General features: G+C 37.1%; 2 protein-coding genes across 3 annotated transcripts in view; both read right to left on the bottom strand.

The window, feature by feature from the left end:
* LOC107712853 (transcription initiation factor IIA subunit 1-like) overlaps window positions 1-10,111 on the bottom strand; it is a 16,032-nt gene extending 5,921 nt beyond the window's left edge. The window contains exons 1-6 of one of the 2 annotated variants that reach the window (XM_016518214.1): window positions 9,843-10,111; window positions 7,846-7,947; window positions 7,611-7,758; window positions 7,454-7,518; window positions 6,714-6,789; window positions 958-1,091 (exon numbers count right to left, since the gene is read on the bottom strand). In XM_016518214.1, coding sequence (XP_016373700.1) covers window positions 958-1,091; window positions 6,714-6,789; window positions 7,454-7,518; window positions 7,611-7,758; window positions 7,846-7,947; window positions 9,843-9,872 — 555 coding nt within the window. In that variant the 5' untranslated portion in view covers window positions 9,873-10,111. The remainder of the gene's footprint in view (window positions 1-957; window positions 1,092-6,713; window positions 6,790-7,453; window positions 7,519-7,610; window positions 7,759-7,845; window positions 7,948-9,842) is intronic. The other variant, XM_016518215.1, reaches the window with a different exon arrangement.
* Window positions 10,112-16,940: 6,829 nt separating this feature from the next.
* Window positions 16,941-22,191, bottom strand: part of LOC107712852 (forkhead box protein N3-like) — a 50,605-nt gene continuing 45,354 nt past the window's right edge. The window contains exons 5-6 of the mRNA XM_016518213.1: window positions 19,096-19,204; window positions 16,941-18,153 (exon numbers count right to left, since the gene is read on the bottom strand). Coding sequence (XP_016373699.1) covers window positions 17,682-18,153; window positions 19,096-19,204 — 581 coding nt within the window. The 3' untranslated portion in view covers window positions 16,941-17,681. The remainder of the gene's footprint in view (window positions 18,154-19,095; window positions 19,205-22,191) is intronic.

The following is a 22,191-nucleotide window of genomic DNA, read 5'->3' as shown; positions in this document are numbered from 1 at the left end:
CAATTAAAAAAAAAGTAACAATAATAAAAAAAAAAAATAAATAAATAAATATATAAATATTATATTATATTTACCTAAAAAGAAATACGTACCATATGCATCACTATTTTTCTTTATTTACTTGCATGGTAAGTAAATATGCAAAATAATAATGTAAAATAAAAAAAGTATACTTTAGTGTATACTTTAGTAAAATAAAAAAATTAAAAATATATAATCTTGAAGTAAAAATAGAAAAAGCTAATTACACTACTCAACGTTAAAGGTGCAATAGGAGATCTTCTTAACTTAATGATTGCTATCGGGATGTGAAGAGACTTTCAACCAGCATAACAAAAAATGTTTCTGAAGACAATCACCTATTGCACCTTTAAAGTAAAGTTGCGTGGTAAATAGGTAAAACTCAAGCAAAAAAAAAGATACTTAAACAAGTTAATATACTTAAGTTTATAAAAAAATAAAAATAAAAAAAAGGTTACACTACTTTTCTTTAAAAAATATATATTTTACTGTTATAAGAGGAACAAAACAATTAAGTACTCTGGAATACATATTAACATTTTATGAGCTAATGAAATAGTCTGTAAATTTAAGTTGCAGCTTTTTTTTTTAAACAGTAAAGATCTGGCAACCACAGCTACCCATTTTTAATTTTACATACATTTCACAGATTATTTATAGTGTACATCATCTTTCATAAACCACTGGAGTAACCCTGCAATAGTAAAACCTGCTCTACTTCCATCAGATCTCTTCCAGTAAAACCGTCCTCCATCAGTTCTGATATTGCATTTTAAACAAAAGACATCCGACAGACTTCTTGCATTGGCTAGCTATGATGAGGACCTCTGCTGACTCTGGGAAACAAATCCCACTCATCAAGTGAGTAGACGTAGTCAAAACACACCCTGCAGTGACCGAACTAGTTGTACGTTAAGTGAAGTATGAAGCACAGACCTGCTGTATGACGGGGGCCTGCACAACTCCAGGCTGCATCTGTGGCAGGACCTGCTGCTGCAACACCATTTGCTGCTGGGGCTGAATGATGTATTGAGCTCCATTGGCAGCTCTGACCACCTGCAGGATCTGACCTGAAGACACAACAGAGGTCGGCTTTTTTTAAAGGCATTTACACTTGTGTTAACATGCACATAGTCACGAAACGTAAACTGTGAACAAGACAAAAGAGGGAGGACAGAACTTGATTCTGTCTACCAGGAATTTATTGGATTGTAGAAAGAGGACGCTGCAAACTAAATGGATAATTATTTTATGTGAGTGACACGTTGCTGGCCAGTTGAAATTATTAGCTCATTAAACACAAAGCTTCCACAAAGAAAAAGTTCCTGGAAAGCATCTCCGAGCCAGACAAATGAACAAGTTCAAACAATACTGACATTTAAGGAATCATTAACAGTTCTATCACTTACTGCTCAGCTTTTGACCACTTAAAGGGGTAGTTCACCCAAAAATTAAAATCCTGTCATCATTTACTCACCCTCAAGTTGTTTCAACCCTGTACCAATTAATTTCTTCTGTTGAACACAAAAGATATTTTGGAAAAAAAAAAAATTCATACTATGGAAGGTTAATGAGAACCATCAACTGTTTGGTTACCCATATGCTTCAAAGCATCTTCAGAGTTCAACAGAAAAAAGAAACTCAAAGGTTTGGAATAACTTGAGGGCGAGTAAATGACAATTTTCATCTTTGTGTGAACTATCCATTTAAGTAATGACAGGGAGATGAAATATTGTTTTGAGAATCGTTCACAAAATGCAGTTCCAGATTTTTTTTTTATGTTTCTCAGTTGAGTTTATAAATTTTGCACCAACATTTTTTTTTCCCTCTCTGTGAAAAACAGAAGTTAAAGGGGCGTTACCAGAAACTAAAGTGAATCCCACTGCTGTGACTGGCTAACTTAAAGGGGTCATATGATGCGATTTCAATTTTTCCTTTCTCTTTGGAGTGTTACAAGCTCTTGGTGCATAAAGAAGATCTGTAAAGTTGCAAAGACTAAAGTCTCAAATCCAAAGATATTCTTTATAAAAGTTAAGAGTCAACCACGCATACCTAAAACAGCTCGTTCTAACACGCCCCCACATGTGGGAAGATTTGCATAACGCCGCTCAAATGTTAACGCAAAGAAAGAAGGCGTAACTTTGATTCTCGCTGTAGTATTGTTGTTGCCGCTGCGCCATGGCCATGTTGTGGAGACGCTGTGTGTTTCGTTGTGAAAGCGAAACTACTTTGTTTGGTCTTCCAAAAGAGGATGATATCCGCTTCGTCATGCCTGGAGCTGATCCGTGCTGGTTGTTGAGGAAATACATCAACTTCGCGCTGTGGATCGCCAGATCGGCTTTCACCGTGGACGAAGCGGAGTCCAGCCTGGGGTCGTCACATGTGGTTGCCGCAAGCCTGCCAGCTGCTCCTTCGTCGAATCCGCGCCATGAGCTTTGTAAAAATCAACGCGTTTCAGAAAGGCGGGGTGTTTTTTTAACCTTAAACCGCATAAACACATTTCATTACACCAAATGCACAAAATGTTCTTTTTAGCAACATCATATGACCCCTTTAAATCGCACCATTTTCTCAAGTCCTATAATTTTGTTTGCTTGCTTAAATTCAGTATATGTTTAAAAAGTACTATTACTTGTATAATAGACGCTGCATGTACTGCGGGGTATGTACTGATTCTATTGGCAACACCCAATGATAAACTTGGTGTTAATAAACGCAGAACCTGCAAAAAAACCCGTCAAACCAGCATTTAACGCTATTACAAACACATTGTAGGATTAAACAAATGTATTTACCTGCATTGCCTCCGAGGACAAAATGCTTGGCACTGACGTATCATTTAATAAAAGAAGTGTTAAAAAACTGGAATCATGAATTTCACAAAACAGTCTGTTGTGAAATAAAAACAAAAAGATTTTTATTCTGTCACTCTCTTTATCCAGAAGCAGTATGGCTCTTGTGACTGATGGACAGACACGAGTTATTCAGAACGCACCTCCCAGATTACATGTAATGATGATGCATTTTAAGGGGTGGATCAAGGAGAATCGGAATGATATTCCTGATTTGAACTACTTTTTATTAATACATTTGTTATGCAGACACTTTCCCAAAGCAACCTCACAAACCAGAGTAATAGTCAAAAATAACTTTAGTCTGATAATGGATTGCATGCTTTAAAGGGGTCATGAATTGAAAAATCAAAATTCCCTTGATCTTCTGACCTAAGAGGTCGTACAGGGGTTAAAGCAAAAAAAAATCCTGAGCCTGAACTTTTTTCCGGGGGCATCATTTCAACAGGAAGTAGCTCTATTTGGAATCAAATTTAAGACATTTGGCTTCAACATCAGTATTCTACAGTGCTGTTATTGTAAACTAAAAGTAAAATAATTAAAAGTAAGCCTAATTCGCTAAGTCTATCGCAACTGATTAATCATCTGATTTATTTGAGGTGCAGTTTAAATTTCAATCACATTTTGCCATTCAAATAAGGGAAATTTAAGCATATTATATTATATTATATTATATGCAACATTATTATATTGCATTATATTATAATATATTATATTTAGGTTTCACTGGAGTGTGAATGTAAAGTGGACCAAGATTATAATTGAACAGAAACAATATATAAATAAACAAAATACATTTTCACAGCATTACAGAAAATAATATTGGACTATTTAATTACATCTTTCCAAGTAAAATCTAAAAAAATTATGTATCGTAATCATGACAGCTCTATTTTTCGGTAATTGAAAAAGCTGGAAAAAAATATATTAGCTTAAAAAATTAGAAATGTTGCCTTGGCTAATAACTGAAGTAAGTTGAAATCAATCAGGAACAATCTCAGGGGTTAACTGAGCCTGAACTTTTTTCCGGGGGCGGGGCGGGTGGGGGGATGGGGGTTGCACATGCAAAGCATGCAAAAACATTTGAAAGGATGCTATGGCAAAGTTATTGCTTTCCTTATTTCAAACAGATTTTTTTTTTTCATGAATATATGGTTGACCTGAAGAATGAAAGCTATATTATACACTTGGAAAATTATGAGCTATATCACTGCTTATCGACACTAGGGGTGTGACAATACACTTAGCTCACGAGATGAGACAAAATACAGATACTTGGTTCACTAGAACGAGACAATTTTTTAATAGAACATTTAAGAAATTTTCAATGACAAAATACTTGTCTTTTAATTACAAAAAGTAAAACAATGCAGCTGTATTTTGAAATATTTTAACTAATCTGTAACTAATGATTATTTTGGTAATCAAGTAATCTACTGATTATTTTGACAATTGATCTGATATCTTTATCAGAATATCAATTAATCTGATATTTTTAGTAACACAAATAGACCTAAGTGAAAAGCAGGCTTTAGTATGATTATTTATATAAAAACGAACAATGAGGCAATAATAATTGGTTCAAATAAAATATCAAAGCCAAGTAATTACATGGTTTTATTGAACAACACCGTTAAAATACATAATGTAATATGCCTATACATAATATGAACAAATACCTACAGAGGGCGCCAACGGCCTGGTGACGTTTCACTTTACAGCGTGATTTAACGATGTTTAAATCAATTAATTTTAATCCATAAATTTTAATATTTGGCCACATGCAAACTCAAACTTTTATTTTGAAATCGTGATGTAAAATAAATGGCATATTTAGAAATAGGTTGAGGTATTCTCTGTGTTGGCAAAGGTTTATAAATGATTTACGTTACAAACCTAGTGAGATGATGCCGGTATTCGGTAATGCGATATATCACGGTAATGAATATGCACGATATTTTTATCGTGGGCACTTCTAAATACCGTGAATAATTATATATTACAAATTATTCCGAATTTTGAATGCATTTTAAGAATACTTTTCCCATCAACTGGTTAAAATGCACAACACCGCTGTATGCTGCGTGAAAGATGCGTGCGCACTCTTATGTAAATAAGCGCGGACGAGAAGCACATAGCGGAACATGTGAGAGACGCTCGATGTTCGATATTGTTTGAAAGTGTTTTGATTCTTTATTGTTCGGTCACACTTTACATTAGGGCTTCATTAGTTAACATTAGTTAATTCATTAGTTAACAAACTGCCAATGAAAAATTCAAGGCAGTGTGCTCCAAAACAGTGACAAAATTTGCGTTTAGAAGATATAAGCAATTTTTTTGACGTCACATCGTATTTCCGCTTCTCATATCAAACTTTGTCCAATCAAATGCTCTCTAGAATCCGAAGCGCCCGCCCAATACACTATAAAAAAGACGCTGAAACCGCGTCTAAAATCGGTCACTGGTCCACAGAATTAGTATTTTCTGTACAGTGAATGGCACGTAGTGCACTATATAGGGGACAGGGAACGATTCAAACAGTTTAAATATGCTTTCGATTGAGGAAAAAAAGAAGTCTGGTTTCGTGCTGTCACGCTAACCACCGCACCGGATACACCCTCTGCTCCAGTCCAGAGACACGATAGCACGGAGCGGATCACATGCGCGAGTCGGCACAGACCACAAAATGTATCGGAGCTATTTGAATTCTACACAGAATGCTATATTTTATAGCAATATGGATGAGATTGACTTTATTCTTAATCAAGATCCAGACCGCATCAGTAAGAACTCAGTCCTTTGTTCACTTCATTTTACCACGGATTAGTTTAAAGGGGTCATATGATGCGATTTCAAGTTTTCCTTTCTCTTTGGAGTGTTACAAGCTGATTGTGCATAGATAAGATCCCTGAAGTTTAGTTCTGACTTTGCTATGACAATCTGGCGCTTCTGAATCATCTACTGTTTTGTTATTAGTTTAAGTATTTGCTATTGACTGTTCAAATGCGGAGTTTTGCGCATCGTGTGTGAGAGAGAGAGAGAGAGAGAGAGCGTCACATCAAAGTGGAGTCAGCGGTCTTAACCGTGGCTTCATCACTGTGTCTGTCACGCGACTCTGTTCCCCTTTCGGGCTCTGTCTTTACATTTATTTTGAAAGATGAAGCTTGCGATTATGGTAAGGGGCGTTACATTTCCGATGCGTGCTTGTGGTGTTTGGCCAATCACAATGCACTGGGTCAGCTGGCCAATCAGAGCAGACTGCGCTTGTCGGAAGGAGGGACTTTGTAGAAAACGAAGCGTTTGAGAGAGGCGGGGCATAGAGGACCTACAATAATGTACAGTATTTGAAAAATAATGTGTTTTTTGAACATTAAAGCATGTCAACATATTCTGTTACACCAAATACACAAAATAATGATCTTTAAAAAAGCATCATATGACCCCTTTAAAAACAAGGCACAATTTGACGCAGGATTTTCAGAAAGGTTGAAACTAAAAGACGATGCTGTGCCGACTACATTGAATCCGACAGTAATGTCATATAAAAGTGTATAACTGGAACACAGTTCATTGATGGAGCTGACGAGCTGATGATCTGAATCAGGTGAGAGAGCAGAGCGTGTGCGGAGCAGGGGGACTCGAGGAACAGGGTTAAGAAGTGCTGCTTTAGAACATTGATTTTGAAACCTGTGAATCCATTAGTCATTAGAATACAAAATCGCGATTCAATTATGGAAGTGAAAAAGATAATGTTATATGCATTCCAGTTATTTTATATTTATTTTAAGTCATCTTGAGGCCCCCCTGGTTGAGAACCACTGTTAGATTGTAATGTCTTACCCTGATGGGTGATAAGTTGCTGAAACGGTGTTACACCTGCGGGTAAAGCCAAAGTTGCTGCTGTGGCTGCTGCACTCTAGTGGAACAAAAGATTGAAACAAGAATTGAATCCACAGAGAACACGCATACATTAATGATCAGTCGCCAGCTTTGTCTAAACCGTTTTCCAGGAAGACTCCACCCATCCGTTCTCCTGCTGGCATTAATGCTGATCCTACAGGGTGTTCACATGTACAGAGAACTACAGCGACCAAACCACGCCAGTCATTCACTGTCAGTGGGAGATTTCTGGATTGTGAGTAACGGTGACTGTTGGTGGGGTGATGTCGGCATGTTCAGATTTGCATCAAAGTTGCAAAAATGATCAGTGATGCAGCCAACTCTACAGGCCCGTTCACACCAATGACAATAATATAGTATCAAAAATCATTCTAAATTTAAAAGAACAGCTATAATGCCATTGAGGAACAATAAATATCAATGGAATTACTTTCAGAATTACTTAAGCTCATGAATGATAAAGCAGCAGACAAAATAACGGCCTTAACCCAAGCCAACAGAAAGACTGGAGCTCACATAATTTGCTGTTTGCGTGAACTCTGAACTACAAACCTTAAACAATTAAGTTAATACAGTGCAACAGTAACTATTTTAAAATACATGAATCAAACCAAAAACCATTTTATATTTCAATATTCCAAACACTAACACGTCAATGAGAAGAAGAACTCGACACTCACCATTCCAGTGGCGCTCATGTGCTGGAGAATCTTAGGATCCTGAACAATGACCTGCTGCTGAGGAGCTGAGAAGAGACACACAAACAGTTTACTATTCAATATGTACTGGATCTTATTTCATTTCTAAGAACACGTGCATGTTCAGATCGGGCCTCACCCTGCTGCACTGGAGGCAGGAGGACTTGCTGTGGTTGGGTTTGTAGTTGCTTCTGCTGAGCTTGCTGCTGTTGAGCTTGCAGAACCTGCTGCTCCTCCGTATGAAAACCCTCCACAGACTTGGACTGCATCAGCTTATTCTCCCACAGCTGCTCAGTAACAGAAGGGCAGCGAGATGCAGGTTTGAATAAACCATCTATCCATGCAGCATGTTAGTATTCATCATAACATCTTACCGTTTTCAGCTCCATCAGGACCTGTTCATCCACGCCCTCGTCCAGGAAAAGCTCTCGGACTTCACTGATGACATCCTCCATCACTGATCTATACAGTTTAGGCTACAACGAAAGCAAACATACTGAATCATGTCTTACTACTGAATTACAAAATATTACAAATCAATATAATAAACTAATTCTTTTTTAATGAATTGGTCGAATCGGTTCAGAATATCAATTCATATCATTTGTTTACAAACTGGACTGAAAAACTCACTGACGTATTGAACAAAGCATCTCTTGTCAATGTGATTCATTATGAGCCAAGAAACAATGATTAAGATGATTTGGATTGAACTGAGAATTTGACCAATGAGGAAAAGTTATTTTAATGGTCTTATAGCAGAAACATTTAAAAAAAATAAAGGCATTGGCAATATGTTTACAGTTTAGCTTTATGACAACTACCAAAAACACATGCAGTTTAAATAAATATTTTTCAGGCAAACAATACATTTCTGTATTGTCTGTAAATTATTAATAGATTTTTCATACATTATAAATACATTTGGTTTCTAAAATACTTTGTTGTTGAGTGGAATCGTGTCTGCAACAAACTGAACAGGGACAAAACATAATATAAAGTAATAAACATCAAATGTGTGCCTAGATGTGGCTTTATTGTAAAGTTTGTCTTAAAGAGAGTAAAAACACACTTCAGGGTTTGAGGGAACACCGGGGATGACGTAATCACGCAAAAATACTGGATTGCTTTTGAACCAGCTCTTTGAAATGAACCGTTCAAAAGAACCGATCCGGGGGATTTCAGTCTGACTCCCCAATCACCATTTGGTAACCGGATCGGAGTCGAAGCAAAAATAGACACATATAGCGTTCAGGTAACGTGTCCATGACGGCTGCTCGTTATCGGAGCGCGATGCATCCGCTTCGTCCATAAACAGCGCGTGAACCACGGCGAAACTGAAAAAATAAACACTACTCAAAACACATGCACTTCCGGATGCAGCTAGTCCGGAACGAGAAAGCAAACGTCTTTCTCTACCCAGAAACCACCATCGCTATGGCGCCACTAATACATTGTTTCGCTAAAACAAAAACAAAAAAAGGAAACCAGGCAGCAGGCTCGCGGTCTGCGTCGTGTCGTGTCCGTCGGCTCACTATTTAAAGCGCAGTCTGGTGTTTATATGCAGAGCCGGTGACGTAGCGCCGAGTAGCACCTTCCCATCCCGGGCAGACTATATTAGAGCGCCGGTATGGCTGTATAAAACCGGGCGTCTGAAGGCAGGAGGGTCAGAGGCGGAGAGACGCAGACAGAGAAGGGCGACGGTAGCCATGATGAAACAGCATTCGCCTGCACTGTAGCGCTCTGCTGACAGGCTTCCGTCAACGTGTTTTATTGTGAAAATCGGGTCATATTTGGGTTTATATGCATGGGACTCGGTGATATAGGGGGTCATGTACAATTCGTTAAAATAAGATTGTGGTGATGTAGCTTAGAAAGGCTTTCGTTGTAACACGCAGGACAACAAACAACACAACTCAGCTCTTCCTTGAAATCTACGCAGATCTATTGAATTTGTTTTGGCACAATTTCAGACTCTGTGCTTTCGTACGAGACTGCAATATATCGAGTTAACTTACACGAAGAATGCGAGCCAACAGATTTTATTTTCCGCATCAAACACAGCTTTTTACACGGCCGAGGCCAAATGTAACAAAGTCCGTGTTCGTTTAACACTTTAATGCGTTTTGTCCAACACATAATAAAGCTTACTGCAATGGATCAGAGCCACTGTTTTCTCCATATCAGCAAACACTCACACACACTTCCCTAAAGAGAGCGCAAATGGATCAGATTTGATGTGTACGTATGTCTAATATGTTTTATTATTGAAAATGCCAAGTGTGGGTTTGGTTCAAATGCGCTGCGTCTAACTACAATGCTTGGACACGTGTGTGATTTGGAGTATGAGTGCCGTTTGTCTGATCCTTACCACTTGGTTCGAGTTAGCCGAGCTCGCCATTATGAGCGCAGTGAGGGGAAAAACACACCGCGAATATCAAGCAAGAACCCCAAAAAGCATTTTAAAAAAGCACGGAAACATCTAAAACGTTTTAAAAGTTGCCGGTTAAAGTTTCTGTAAATAAAAACACAGCTGTTTACGGTCTTAGTCACAGTCCCAGGGCTGCTGCTCCCCGGCCGTCCGTCTTCTCCGGTCCTCCGCCTTTATATACGGAGCTGCGTGAGACACAGGGCAGGGTCAAGCGGGCTCTGTGCGAAAGTATCGCGAGATTTCGACGCGGTCTTCCCGCGAACGCGACACGGTTAGTCAGCAGATCCTGGATCAGCCCTTCTATGGAAGCTGTAACAAAAAACAGCCGATATATTCACGTTTATCAACATGAAAAAGACCAGCTGTTACGCTTGTACGATTGTTAATTACTATGTTCGTGTATTATCTTCATTTGACCCTCTAACTCAAGCATTCTCTATTCTTTTTCTATTCTTTTGATTTGTTTTAGTTTAAAAAAAAACACTAACACTAGCGTTCCCTAATCTTTTTTTCTATTCTATCTACTTGTGCCTAATGCTATAAAAAACTTGAACCTTTATGTTTTTAAAACGAATTTAAACTCTCAGGAGTCGCTCTGTCATAACATCAAAGTTTGCCTCAGAGTTATGCTTAAATTGCAGAATTAACACAAGATAAATGAATAAAGCAAGGTATGGGGAAATTGATAGCTAGTCCTTCATTGGAAAATACAAGCCTAAAGGAGTTACCATTTTCAGCACACGAGGGCGATGTGCACCACTCCACAAGCAACTACTGGTTCATATCTTAAGATTTATTTTAAACATTCTTATGCATGTGTTTTAGATTTATTTCTCAGTACTTTTAAATCATTAGGAATAGCGAAACTAACAGTGTCAACATTTTTGGAGATAAATATCTCAAGAAGTTTACTTCTACAGGGAAGTGAGTTACTACCTCATTAGAAAGTTATAGAGTGGATTGTCTACATTCTTTCTTTCTTTTTTTCAGATTTAAGGTGTCTTTACACAGAAGCGTTAAAACTGCTCTTTGCCTGCTCAAAATTCAGTGTAAAGATACAAAGCCGCATAAATACCAGACTAAATTATGCAGCTTGGACCCACGTCAGTACTTAGTATCAAAGGCAGTTTATGCTATGCATTTATGCCTCCTCTGAGAAGCGTTAAACACCTCAATTAAATGACACATCAGGTGAAGCTTCTGTGCCACTTGAGTGTAAATTTGGTTTTAGAAGATAAATGAAGAGTTCAGATGCAAAAGCCTCTAAGTACGTCTGATGTTTTTCTGGATAGCTGGCCAATCAGAGCACACCTCGCTTTTCAGACCGATGAGCTTTGTAAAAATCGACGCGTTTCAGAAAGGCGGGGCATAGAGGAGAAACAATAATGTACAGTATGTGGAAAATAATGTGTTTTTTGAACCTTAAACCGCATAAACACATTTCATTACACCAAATACACAAAATACTGGTCTTTTTAGCAACATCATATGACCCCTTTAAAATTAGCATTTCTTTCTGACTACTACGTACAGGTTTCTATGTAAGTACTGGTACTTCTGAATGGGTTGAGGCTGGGATTTAGCGCATTTGAAGCGAAAGTACTTGATGAACATATACTATGTGCGGAGAGCATTCACTCAGTATCGTTATCTCATTTTTGACCAAGATGGCTTTTAGAGGCTTTTGCATTGGAACTCTTCAAATAGAAATCTAGAATTCATGTTTGCCAGGAGTATGGCAATGGAGTGTCAATATCATGAAGTGTATTAAAGGAATAGTTCACCCAAAAATGAAAACTTTAATTTAGCGTTTCATTTAAGATTCTGTGAAATGAAAGTTAATGAAATTCATATAACCCCCAAACTATGTATAAATAAATGATACAAATAAATTATATTATTGTATGTGTGTGTGCGTATATATATATATATATATATATATATATATATATATACATACATACTGTTTTTGCTTGTGATGAACAATGTATATTTCAGACAAGTCTCTTTTTCACTGGAGAGAGCAATATTATGGACTCATAGTTTTGCTGAAAGCAGAAAATCTTGATGGATTTGTTTCTTTGTTTTTTACTTCACAAGATATTAAATGATGAACTTGAGTGGTGTGGATTACTTGTGGATTATTGTGATGTTTTTATCAGCTGTTTGGACTCTCATTCTGACGGCACCCATTCACTGCAGAGCATCCATTGGTGAGCAAGTGATGTAATGCTACATTCTCTTTAAATGAATTTCACTCACTTTCATTTCACTTAATCTAAAATGAAACACTCTCTATGCATTATTCTTTCTGGGCTATGCCATTTTTGGCCTGTCTTTCAAGCAAGAAAAGGCACTCAAAATTGAATGTATTAAAGGTATAAAATACACCTGTAGTGTTTTACTCATAAAGATTCAACACAAAGACTAATAAAATGTATCAAGCACAGATTGCTTGCTTATGGCTCCTGGAGTTGCATAGCAACAGAGATGGGCTCCAGTGAGTACAGGGAGCTGGTGGCTGCTGATTAAGCCTGTATTGCCTTTAATTATGAATAAAGCTCCAGTTGCATACAGCCGTCATTGAGTCTCATAAGCCACACCCAAACTCAGAGCAATCAAGTCACCTTAAACGTGGGATAAATCAGTCAAGACTGCAGTTAAACCAGACAAATCACACACAAACACACACACACACACACACACACTAGTGAGGACATCTCATAGATGAAATGGTTTCTATAAAGGTGATGATATATAATATCAGCTCACAAAATATGTTATAAAAAATATAAAAACTTTTGTACTAATGTTCCCATTAGGTTAAAAAAATATTATTGAAATTTTCTCATTTTAGAAATGTTTAATGCATTTTTATAATTTTACAAACATTATAAGAATGTTACTATGAATAAATAATGTTTTTTTGGCTAATATTATTAAAAGACCAGACAACTTTAAACAAATGTTCCATTAACATTACTGCAAAAACATTTGTTCATAACTTTAAGATAACCTTGGCAGAATATAATTTTCCGTTTTTTTTTTTTTAAATGGAAAAATAGCGGGAAAATAATTAAAATAATAATAAATACATCTAATTTATTAATTAATTTTTAATTAAAAAAATATAAATGTAATAATAAAAAAATAATTTTCCGCTATAATTTCCTTAGCTGGAATATAATATAATATAATATAAATTTTGCTATACTGAATTACTACTGAAAATAAATAAATGAAAACGACTTATTTAAAACTCTGATATTTTTTTATTATTGCAACTGGAAGACAATACATTACATAAACATTATTTTAAGTTTCAGGAGAAATATGTGGAAAAGTAACAACATGATGTGACATTTATTGTCATATAGACAATGTGGTTATTTACATGAATTGATGAAATAGTTTGATCTTGTTCTTTGGCAATATGATTGCACACCAAGGAAATAGACAGCTTTATACTCGTACAGCATTGGCATCTGAGTGTATTGAAAATAGACTTGGTCAAATACATATTCATCATGATTCCATTGTGCTCTAAAAAAATCATACCAGACCACTAGTGACTTACGGAAGTACAAGGACCAAAACATATTTGGCAAAAACAAACAACATCAACAACACTGACAAAACCATTATATTATTTCACACAATTTCAGAGGCAGTGACAGTTTTCCAATAAATAAGTCATGCATATTTTTCTCCCCCTTTTGTCTTACATGGATTTGCATGAATCTTAGTCATTAAATCAGTTGTTTTTGCTACACAAAACAAATGGCATATTATGGGACTGGAATAAATTGAAAGCAAAACAGCATAGCAGCAGCTTATTGCCTATATGCGGATCAAATAAAGTAGGGCCATCCCACTGTACGTCTCTAATTTTACATCGTACTCACACTTACAGTGCCGCTCCATCACTAGACCCCCTGCCGGAGACAAACAGTCCTATCGTACCATTAAAAAAAAGGTGCTGAAATATCGAGCTGAAGTGTTTTCAAATGTTTGATATATCTGTGCACCGCTCCCCCGGGGACACATAACATTCAGAAAGCGATTCATACATAAAGCGGAAGTGGAGTGTAAACATCGCGATAGATGCTGCGTAGCAAATATACTGTATGCATGACGCTGACAGATGTCCACTAGCAGCATTCAAAACAACATTAAAGGAAGAGTTCACCAAAACTATTTGTGAACTATTCCTTTTAAGATAACTGTAGGACCCCCTTGCACACTTGGACATTCAGATTCACAGATGAAGTTCACGTTTATGAGGGTTGGAAGCAAAAAATAAAGGAAACAGACAAGCCAAGGTCGATGGCGAAGTATCGCGCTAATAAGGGATTATCCTAAAGCCAATTCTAATTCCTTGAGCTTTATACTCGTACAGCATTGGCATCTGAGTGTATTGAAAATAGACTTGGTCAAATACATATTCATCATGATTCCATTGTGCTCTAAAAAAATCATACCAGACCACTAGTGACTTACGGAAGTACAAGGACCAAAACATATTTGGCAAAAACAAACAACATCAACAACACTGACAAAACCATTATATTATTTCACACAATTTCAGAGGCAGTGACAGTTTTCCAATAAATAAGTCATGCATATTTTTCTCCCCCTTTTGTCTTACATGGATTTGCATGAATCTTAGTCATTAAATCAGTTGTTTTTGCTACACAAAACAAATGGCATATTATGGGACTGGAATAAATTGAAAGCAAAACAGCATAGCAGCAGCTTATTGCCTATATGCGGATCAAATAAAGTAGGGCCATCCCACTGTACGTCTCTAATTTTACATCGTACTCACACTTACAGTGCCGCTCCATCACTAGACCCCCTGCCGGAGACAAACAGTCCTATCGTACCATTAAAAAAAAGGTGCTGAAATATCGAGCTGAAGTGTTTTCAAATGTTTGATATATCTGTGCACCGCTCCCCCGGGGACACATAACATTCAGAAAGCGATTCATACATAAAGCGGAAGTGGAGTGTAAACATCGCGATAGATGCTGCGTAGCAAATATACTGTATGCATGACGCTGACAGATGTCCACTAGCAGCATTCAAAACAACATTAAAGGAAGAGTTCACCAAAACTATTTGTGAACTATTCCTTTTAAGATAACTGTAGGACCCCCTTGCACACTTGGACATTCAGATTCACAGATGAAGTTCACGTTTATGAGGGTTGGAAGCAAAAAATAAAGGAAACAGACAAGCCAAGGTCGATGGCGAAGTATCGCGCTAATAAGGGATTATCCTAAAGCCAATTCTAATTCCTTGTCAAACTATTTCAGTACAGTTTATGATATCAATGCTGCAGATTGCCGAATGAAAATGACAGAGTATCGAACCGTTACATAAGAACAGAACAGACATCCAAGCACATGAACTAAAGGCAGGCACAACCTTAAAGGGTGTACAGAGTGATAGGTCATCCAACACCGATTATTAACAACATTTCAACACTTACATCAATGAATTGAAAAAGGACCACCAAACCGAGGACCACGAAAAAGGCAAAATCAGTTTCACCTGATATTCAATACAAGGCAGATCCGTTCATTAATGGGTTTCCGTGAAGTCTCTTCCTTTGGAAGAGTTGTCTGCCGCAGAAGAGAGATACAACTTCAAAAAAATAAAGAGTAAAGAAAGAAACCTACGCTTTAAGAGACGCCTCTCTCTGTTTTCTTGTAAGAAAATAAGCCATGCCTCATGCTAAATATCTATCTTACATGATCTTTCATTTAGAAAAGAAAATACTTCTTTCTTATGTACAAGCACCCATGCAATATAACTGAAAAACAGGCAAAAACTGCCTTTTGTGGGACAAAGGGAGTAACTTTTTACAGTGTTATCCTGACAGGACAAATTGCTTGGATTGTGATGAAGATAAAAAAAAAAAGAATCTTAAAAAACACCAATATTTTGGCAACACAATAGGCATTTGTGACACATTGCTTCATAAAAGATTAGTTTTAGTGTGCTTCAAATAAGAACTAACAGCAGAAATGTTTTAAATACCAGGCATGTAAGAGAGAATTGGCATATTGCATTTGACCATTACGTTTGTTATCCACTGGACACAGGCCATTTTATACAAAACATTTGCTGCTTAATAAATAAATGGGTCAATGACATATAACAATATCTTTATATACGAGTCAATTTAATGACTCATGTCATGTGGTGTCACCGTTAATTATACAAATATTTTCCTTACACCTTAAAAACACGTTAGTCATTAAATAAAAAAATAAAAAAATAAGTGTTCCCAATTATGAATTTTTAATTATCTTTAAAACTTACAGACACAATCATATGAGTTTGCAAGGATCCTATGATTTTTTTGTTGTTGTTGCATGACATGACTTTGATTTTTCAGACCAAAAATAATTTGTTTTAAAATATTTCATTATTACAATATGAATTTAATAAAATATTATTTTTTAAAGGGGTCATATGATGTTGCTAAAAAGAACAGTTTTCGCTCACAATGAAACACACAGCGTCACACACGGCGGGCTAGAGTGAGCGGCGGCCGGCGGATTCGACGAAGGAGCGGCGGCGGGCTTGAAGCAACCACATGTGACGACCCCGGGCTGGACACCGCTTCGTCCACGGTGAAAGCCGATCTGGCGATCCACAGCACGAAGTTGATGTATTTCCTCAGCGACCAGCACGGATCAGCTCCAGGCATGACGAAGCAGATATCGTCCTCTTTTGGAAGGCCAAACAAAGCAGTTTCGCTTTCACAACGAAACACACAGCGTCTTCACGACATGGTGGCAGCAACAATACTACAGCCAGAATAAAAGTCTTCTTTCTTTGCGTGAACATTTGGGTGGCGTTATGCAAATCTTCCCACATCGTGCTGTAGACATGTGGGGGCGTGTTAGAACCAGCCGTTTTATGTAGGCGTGGCTGACTCTTAACTTTTATAAAGAATATCTCTTTGGATTTGAGACTTTAGTCTTTGCAACTTTACAGATCTTCTTTATGCACCAAGAGCTTGTAACACTCCAAAGAGAAAGGAAAACTTGAAATCGCATCATATGACCCCTTTAAAGGAATAAAATTTAATGCCATACTACTTTCAATGAGGACGGCTGTATCAAACTGACATTTTTAACTTTATGCCCCAAAAACTATCACTATTAATTCAGAAATTAAACCATGCCCATTCACAAAAAACGCATTGCATGTATGAACTGCATTTTTAATGTATTTTTAAATCAATCAATAAACCCAGACCAAGACAACTGAGCGTCATGTCATTGACCCAGATATTCATCGGATGTTTTTTGTATAGGTTGGTATCACTACTTTTTGAAACTATTATTGGTCTTACTAAGTGTGCATGGATTAACTGCACTTTCATCAACAGGTTTCATATCTTTGGCACACTTGAGAGCAGTATAAAAATCTCTCCATTCAGCTTTCTGATGTGAACTAGAAGGATTGCTACAACATAATTAATTCATTTCAATTGTTCGGTAGGCTTGATGAATTAAAAGAAAAACATTTTTCACTCAAATGACTTAAATTTTACTATGGCTTTTTTCCATCTTCACACACACACACACACACACACACACAAAACAACATGAACATGAACATGAGAATCTTTCACCCTAGAAATCAAATTTGACAAGGGACAACAGTGATTTTATTGATATTGCAACAACTGATTAGAATTCACCTGATATCCTGGAACAGAAGTATTTAGATCTGTGTTAACGGGATTTTCGTTCATTGCTAATCATTGGCTTCCTCTTTCAGCTCCTTCTTACATGTACGCAGAGCGTTTTTATTCACGCCGGTGTGCACGCCGGCCAGGTGAAGCAACGACCCCGCCGCCTCCTTCATCTCCTCGTCTTCCTCTTCTTTGACCAGGAGCTTTTCCGCCCGTCTCTTCTTCAGGGGAAGCGTGTCACCGGGGGTCCGCAGGTGACCTTTGGTCCACAGCAGTCTTCTGCGCTGGAGCAGCTGGGAAGGAGGTGGCGTGGCATCCAGCGGAAAGTCTTTTTGCTCCTCCTTGACCTCAGTGAGCGTGACCTCCTGGGAACCCTGAGTGGAGCAGGAGGAGAGGGAGGCAGAAATGTCCCCCTTTGTATTTAGGGACTGTGAGTTGCTGTATGTGTGGTCCTCCTGCTGATCATCGCTGGGTGGAGGAGAGTCACTGCGCAGACTGTTTTTACCCCGGGTCAGATAGTCGCCCAGGGCTGATCTGTTAAGGCAGACAGAGAGAGGCAAACCATTATTAAAGTTACACAGATGCTATTATCCAATATGACTTGCTGTGTATTCAGGGTATATAGTATGGTGTGTTATGTTATGGCTGGTAATCAATAAATGGCTGATATTACAATTAAAAATTAAATAATAAAAACTAAAATTAGTCATTTAAAATGCTACATGTGAATAATATAATATACAGTATAAAACATGATTATTCAGTCTGAGATTTGCTAAGAGCACTATTCAGTTATTATTGTTTTTAAAGATTAATTTTAAGTAAGCATTAGATGTACTGTAAATGTAATAATATGGAAAATAAACAAATTTAAATAGCCAATACTGGAAAACATCCAAAATACAGTATTTGATCTTTGTCTTTATTTTACATGGTCAAATAGTTTTTTAAAATTAAATTGTATTAAATTAGTTCTTGTTTTAAGCACATATCTAACCAAATTTAGTAAGGTTTATGTTAAAAAAAAATTTATTGAAAAAAACATTTTAATGGCATATAACAAGACAAAACGCATTTTGTGTTTTTTTTTTAAACGGCTTTGCATTTGCATTTTCTTCTGTCAGCTCCATTTATATGAATTAAAGACAAGAAAAGTATTATTTATTTACTATTATAGTAATTATTCATATTATATAATACAGTTTCATTTTAGTTTTATGTGCTTTTGCCATTTTTATTATTGTTAATATCTCTATTTAGCTTTCATTTTTGTTCGAGTTTGAGTTTTATTATTTCATTTTGTAAATGTTTGTACTTCAAATTAAATTTAACTTCATATTCACTTCAGTTAGTTGCCAACATTTAGGTTTTTTTTTAATCTAATATTTTATTTTATTTCAGGTTTTTTCAATTACCAAAAACGATTTCAATAGCTGAGTTAACAATAACAACACTGCTGGAGAAGGATATACTAACCTCACGGCTGTGGTCCTCTTGCTCACAGGACTCAAAGGAAGGGGTCTGATAACCGGAAAGAGCCCCTGAGCAGCAACACGTGAGCTATGCTGTATCACTCTCTGTGGAACTGTGAAAAACAAACCCCAATTACAATACAGAGAAAATATACTGGACTGGATTACATTACTCCTATTCGACTGCAGAACAGGCAGTTTATGCTCCTCTCTGTGCTTTTGTTTTGCTCATACAACATCTACATTACTGATACATATGTTAAAGAAATGCTTAGGAGAACTGGAAAACAGCGGTTCTCAACCTTTTTGATTTCAAAGCCCCTCATTGTCTAAGACAATAATCAAAGGCCCCCCCATGTACGGTAAGATATTTCTGGCTCTTCTGCTATAACGACAAAGCCACTTGTTATAAAAAATGTTTGGTGGCTTGTTTACAGAGAGGATATATTAAGATAATTAAATAAAATAATCTATATAATAACAATTAATTTATATTCTGTAATTTCACATTTTTCAAAAACTGAACTTTCCAGTAGTACAAGGGGGATTTTTTTTGCCATTTTTTGAATATAAAATATAATTTTAATTTAAAAACAATTAAAATTGCAATTTCTCAGAAATTCCCACCTGATAGAATGTTTCAGAGACCGAACTATTAAAAATGTATATTAATTAGAAATGATTAACTAGTGACATTTCCAGGTCTAGAAATCACACTTTTGCAATTCTCTCATTATCCACAGTCTTGAAAACCTGTATAAACGAGTGAATTTAAAATAAAACATAGGGGAAAAAAACAGAAATGACAACTGCTGAGGTAACAAAATGTGATATGTTAAAATATGTCAGTTTACATCTAGAATTGTAGCTGTTTTTAGGTAAAATATAGCTTATCTTAAATCAACTTAAAGGTGGGGTAAGCGATTTTTCAAAAACGCTTTAGAAAACTGATTCGGCCGACTAGCAAAACAAACTTGTAGCCAATCAGCAGTAAGGGAGTGTCTACTCATGATGTGGAGGAGAGAGCGTTCGGTGCACAGGATGGACATTAGCCGAGCCGAGCATCAGAAAGATAGATGGCGGATAAAACACAAAAGAGTAAAAAACGTCTGCGGAAACAAAAGAAAGCTTAAGGCAATAAGGCAAGAACTAGGACCCGTGTAAATATCGGATCAGCTTTCCAGCGCTGCAGAGAACTCAAGGCGTGGAAGGCCTGCGATCGGACGCCGAGGTTGCTTTGTTTCTTCTCAATAGGTGAGTAACACCGTGTCTGCGCCACAACAGCTAAAGTCTGTCTAGTACACTGGACGAGACAAAGCGACCGTTGAAAATCGTTGTGTCAATTAGGGCTGGGTATCGAGTTCGATACTTTTTAGGCACCGACCGAATTGCCTCGATACCATCGAGTATCGAAAAATTGTCTCGTCGTTCGGTACCAAATTTCGATACCTAAGGGGTTAATCTCATCAACGTCAGTAAGGCGCAGATCGATCAGTGTTTGACATCCGCGAGAGCGATGCGAAAACGTACGGAGCAGTCTGCTCGTGGTATCTTACTATAGCCTAATACACCGATAGGTCTGCGCAGTCGGTCCGCGACTGTGACACTGAGAGATGTGGCTCACACGTGAGTATTTAGTGTGAATGCGTCCCAGCCCCCGTAGCTGTAAGGCTACATTTACACTGGTGCGCTTTTGTTTTAAAATGAAAACGATCCTCGTCATACTGACGCTTCCACTTGCTTTTCAAGCCGGCTTTCCACTATCTCCGACAAATGACAGACCGAAAGTCATTCATTTCCAATGGAGAGTAGCGCGGGAGCTGTGTAGAGTTTCAATCATATGAAGATGTCCGTTCATACTACAAGACCGAAAGCGCGTGTTATGTGACCATTCATGCACACTGTAGCATCATGCTACATAAGACCAGGGTTTAAATTGGGCCGGGCCGTCTGGGGCTGAGCCCCGGCACTTAACGTTATAGACTCCAGGGCTTGACATTAACTCTTCATTAACGCCAGACAAGTAACATGATTAAAACATCAGTAACCAAAAATAACTATGTAAACACCAAAACGCAATATTATTCTGATTTTATTACATTTAGAGTAAGTGGCGAATAGTGGATATCTAATGTATATAATGTATCTATTGACAGTATAAGGTTGCGCTGCTGAGGCGAGGCTCCCGCAGCCTCTCCAGGAGAAATCAAAACGCGCAACACTAAGAAACTCAGCATCCTGAGGTAAAAATTCAAAATGGAAAGTTTTTATATTTAAAATACAGTTAGTTAGGCAACATCACACAACGTTTTCACCATTACGACTGTTTAATAGTTCTATAAACAGTTCAATAAGCAAATACAATAATATTAGGTCACTACATTTTACGCGGAAACAGCGCATCTGACAGCAAACAGCTGATTCATTGCTGATTGATTCCGTGTTTTGAACGAATCGGTTGAGTCAAAGTTTCATTAGCCCATGCATAAACATCTGATGAATCTGCCGTTTGAACGAATCGTTTGAATGAACGACTCAATGACTCACTCATTAAACGCTCACTACTGGCACCTACTGGCGTTTTAATTTAGTTGAAAAGTAGCTTTTCCACCATAATTTCTTGTTTGTATATTCAAAAATATTTAAAAGTTGTATTTTTCCGTGTAAATGATTTAATTTGATAACGTAGATAATCGCATTATTATAATTGAATTTATAGATCAAATGTAAGAATTTGAAATGAAAGTATTAATGAGATTAGTGGGAATAGAATAAATCATTCGCACAAAAAACAAAACACACACACACATACATATATAAGATAATGTAATCTTGTTCAAATTGATTTCATAAAATTGGTATCGAAAAAAGTATCGTTCAGGAACCGGTATCGAAGTTAAGGTATCGGTATCGAAATTTTTTGAACGATACCCAGCCCTAGTGTCAATACGTCATGAATAGAACGCAGCAGCAGTTTTCTGTCGGGGATTTGTCGTGCCGCGCCGCATCCAGTAGACCATAGATGTGTATATATATCTATGGTGTAGACAGCATCACTGATTATAATGAGTTCTATAGTATTTTGTCGCGCCGCCCGCGC

This window comes from Sinocyclocheilus rhinocerous, unplaced genomic scaffold (genome assembly GCF_001515625.1).
Source record: "Sinocyclocheilus rhinocerous isolate Xijiao unplaced genomic scaffold, SAMN03320098_v1.1 scaffold478, whole genome shotgun sequence".
NCBI classification, from domain to species: domain Eukaryota; kingdom Metazoa; phylum Chordata; class Actinopteri; order Cypriniformes; family Cyprinidae; genus Sinocyclocheilus; species Sinocyclocheilus rhinocerous.
The sequence above is the reverse complement of the archived record's forward strand: the minus strand, read 5'-3'. Positions and strand labels throughout refer to the sequence as shown.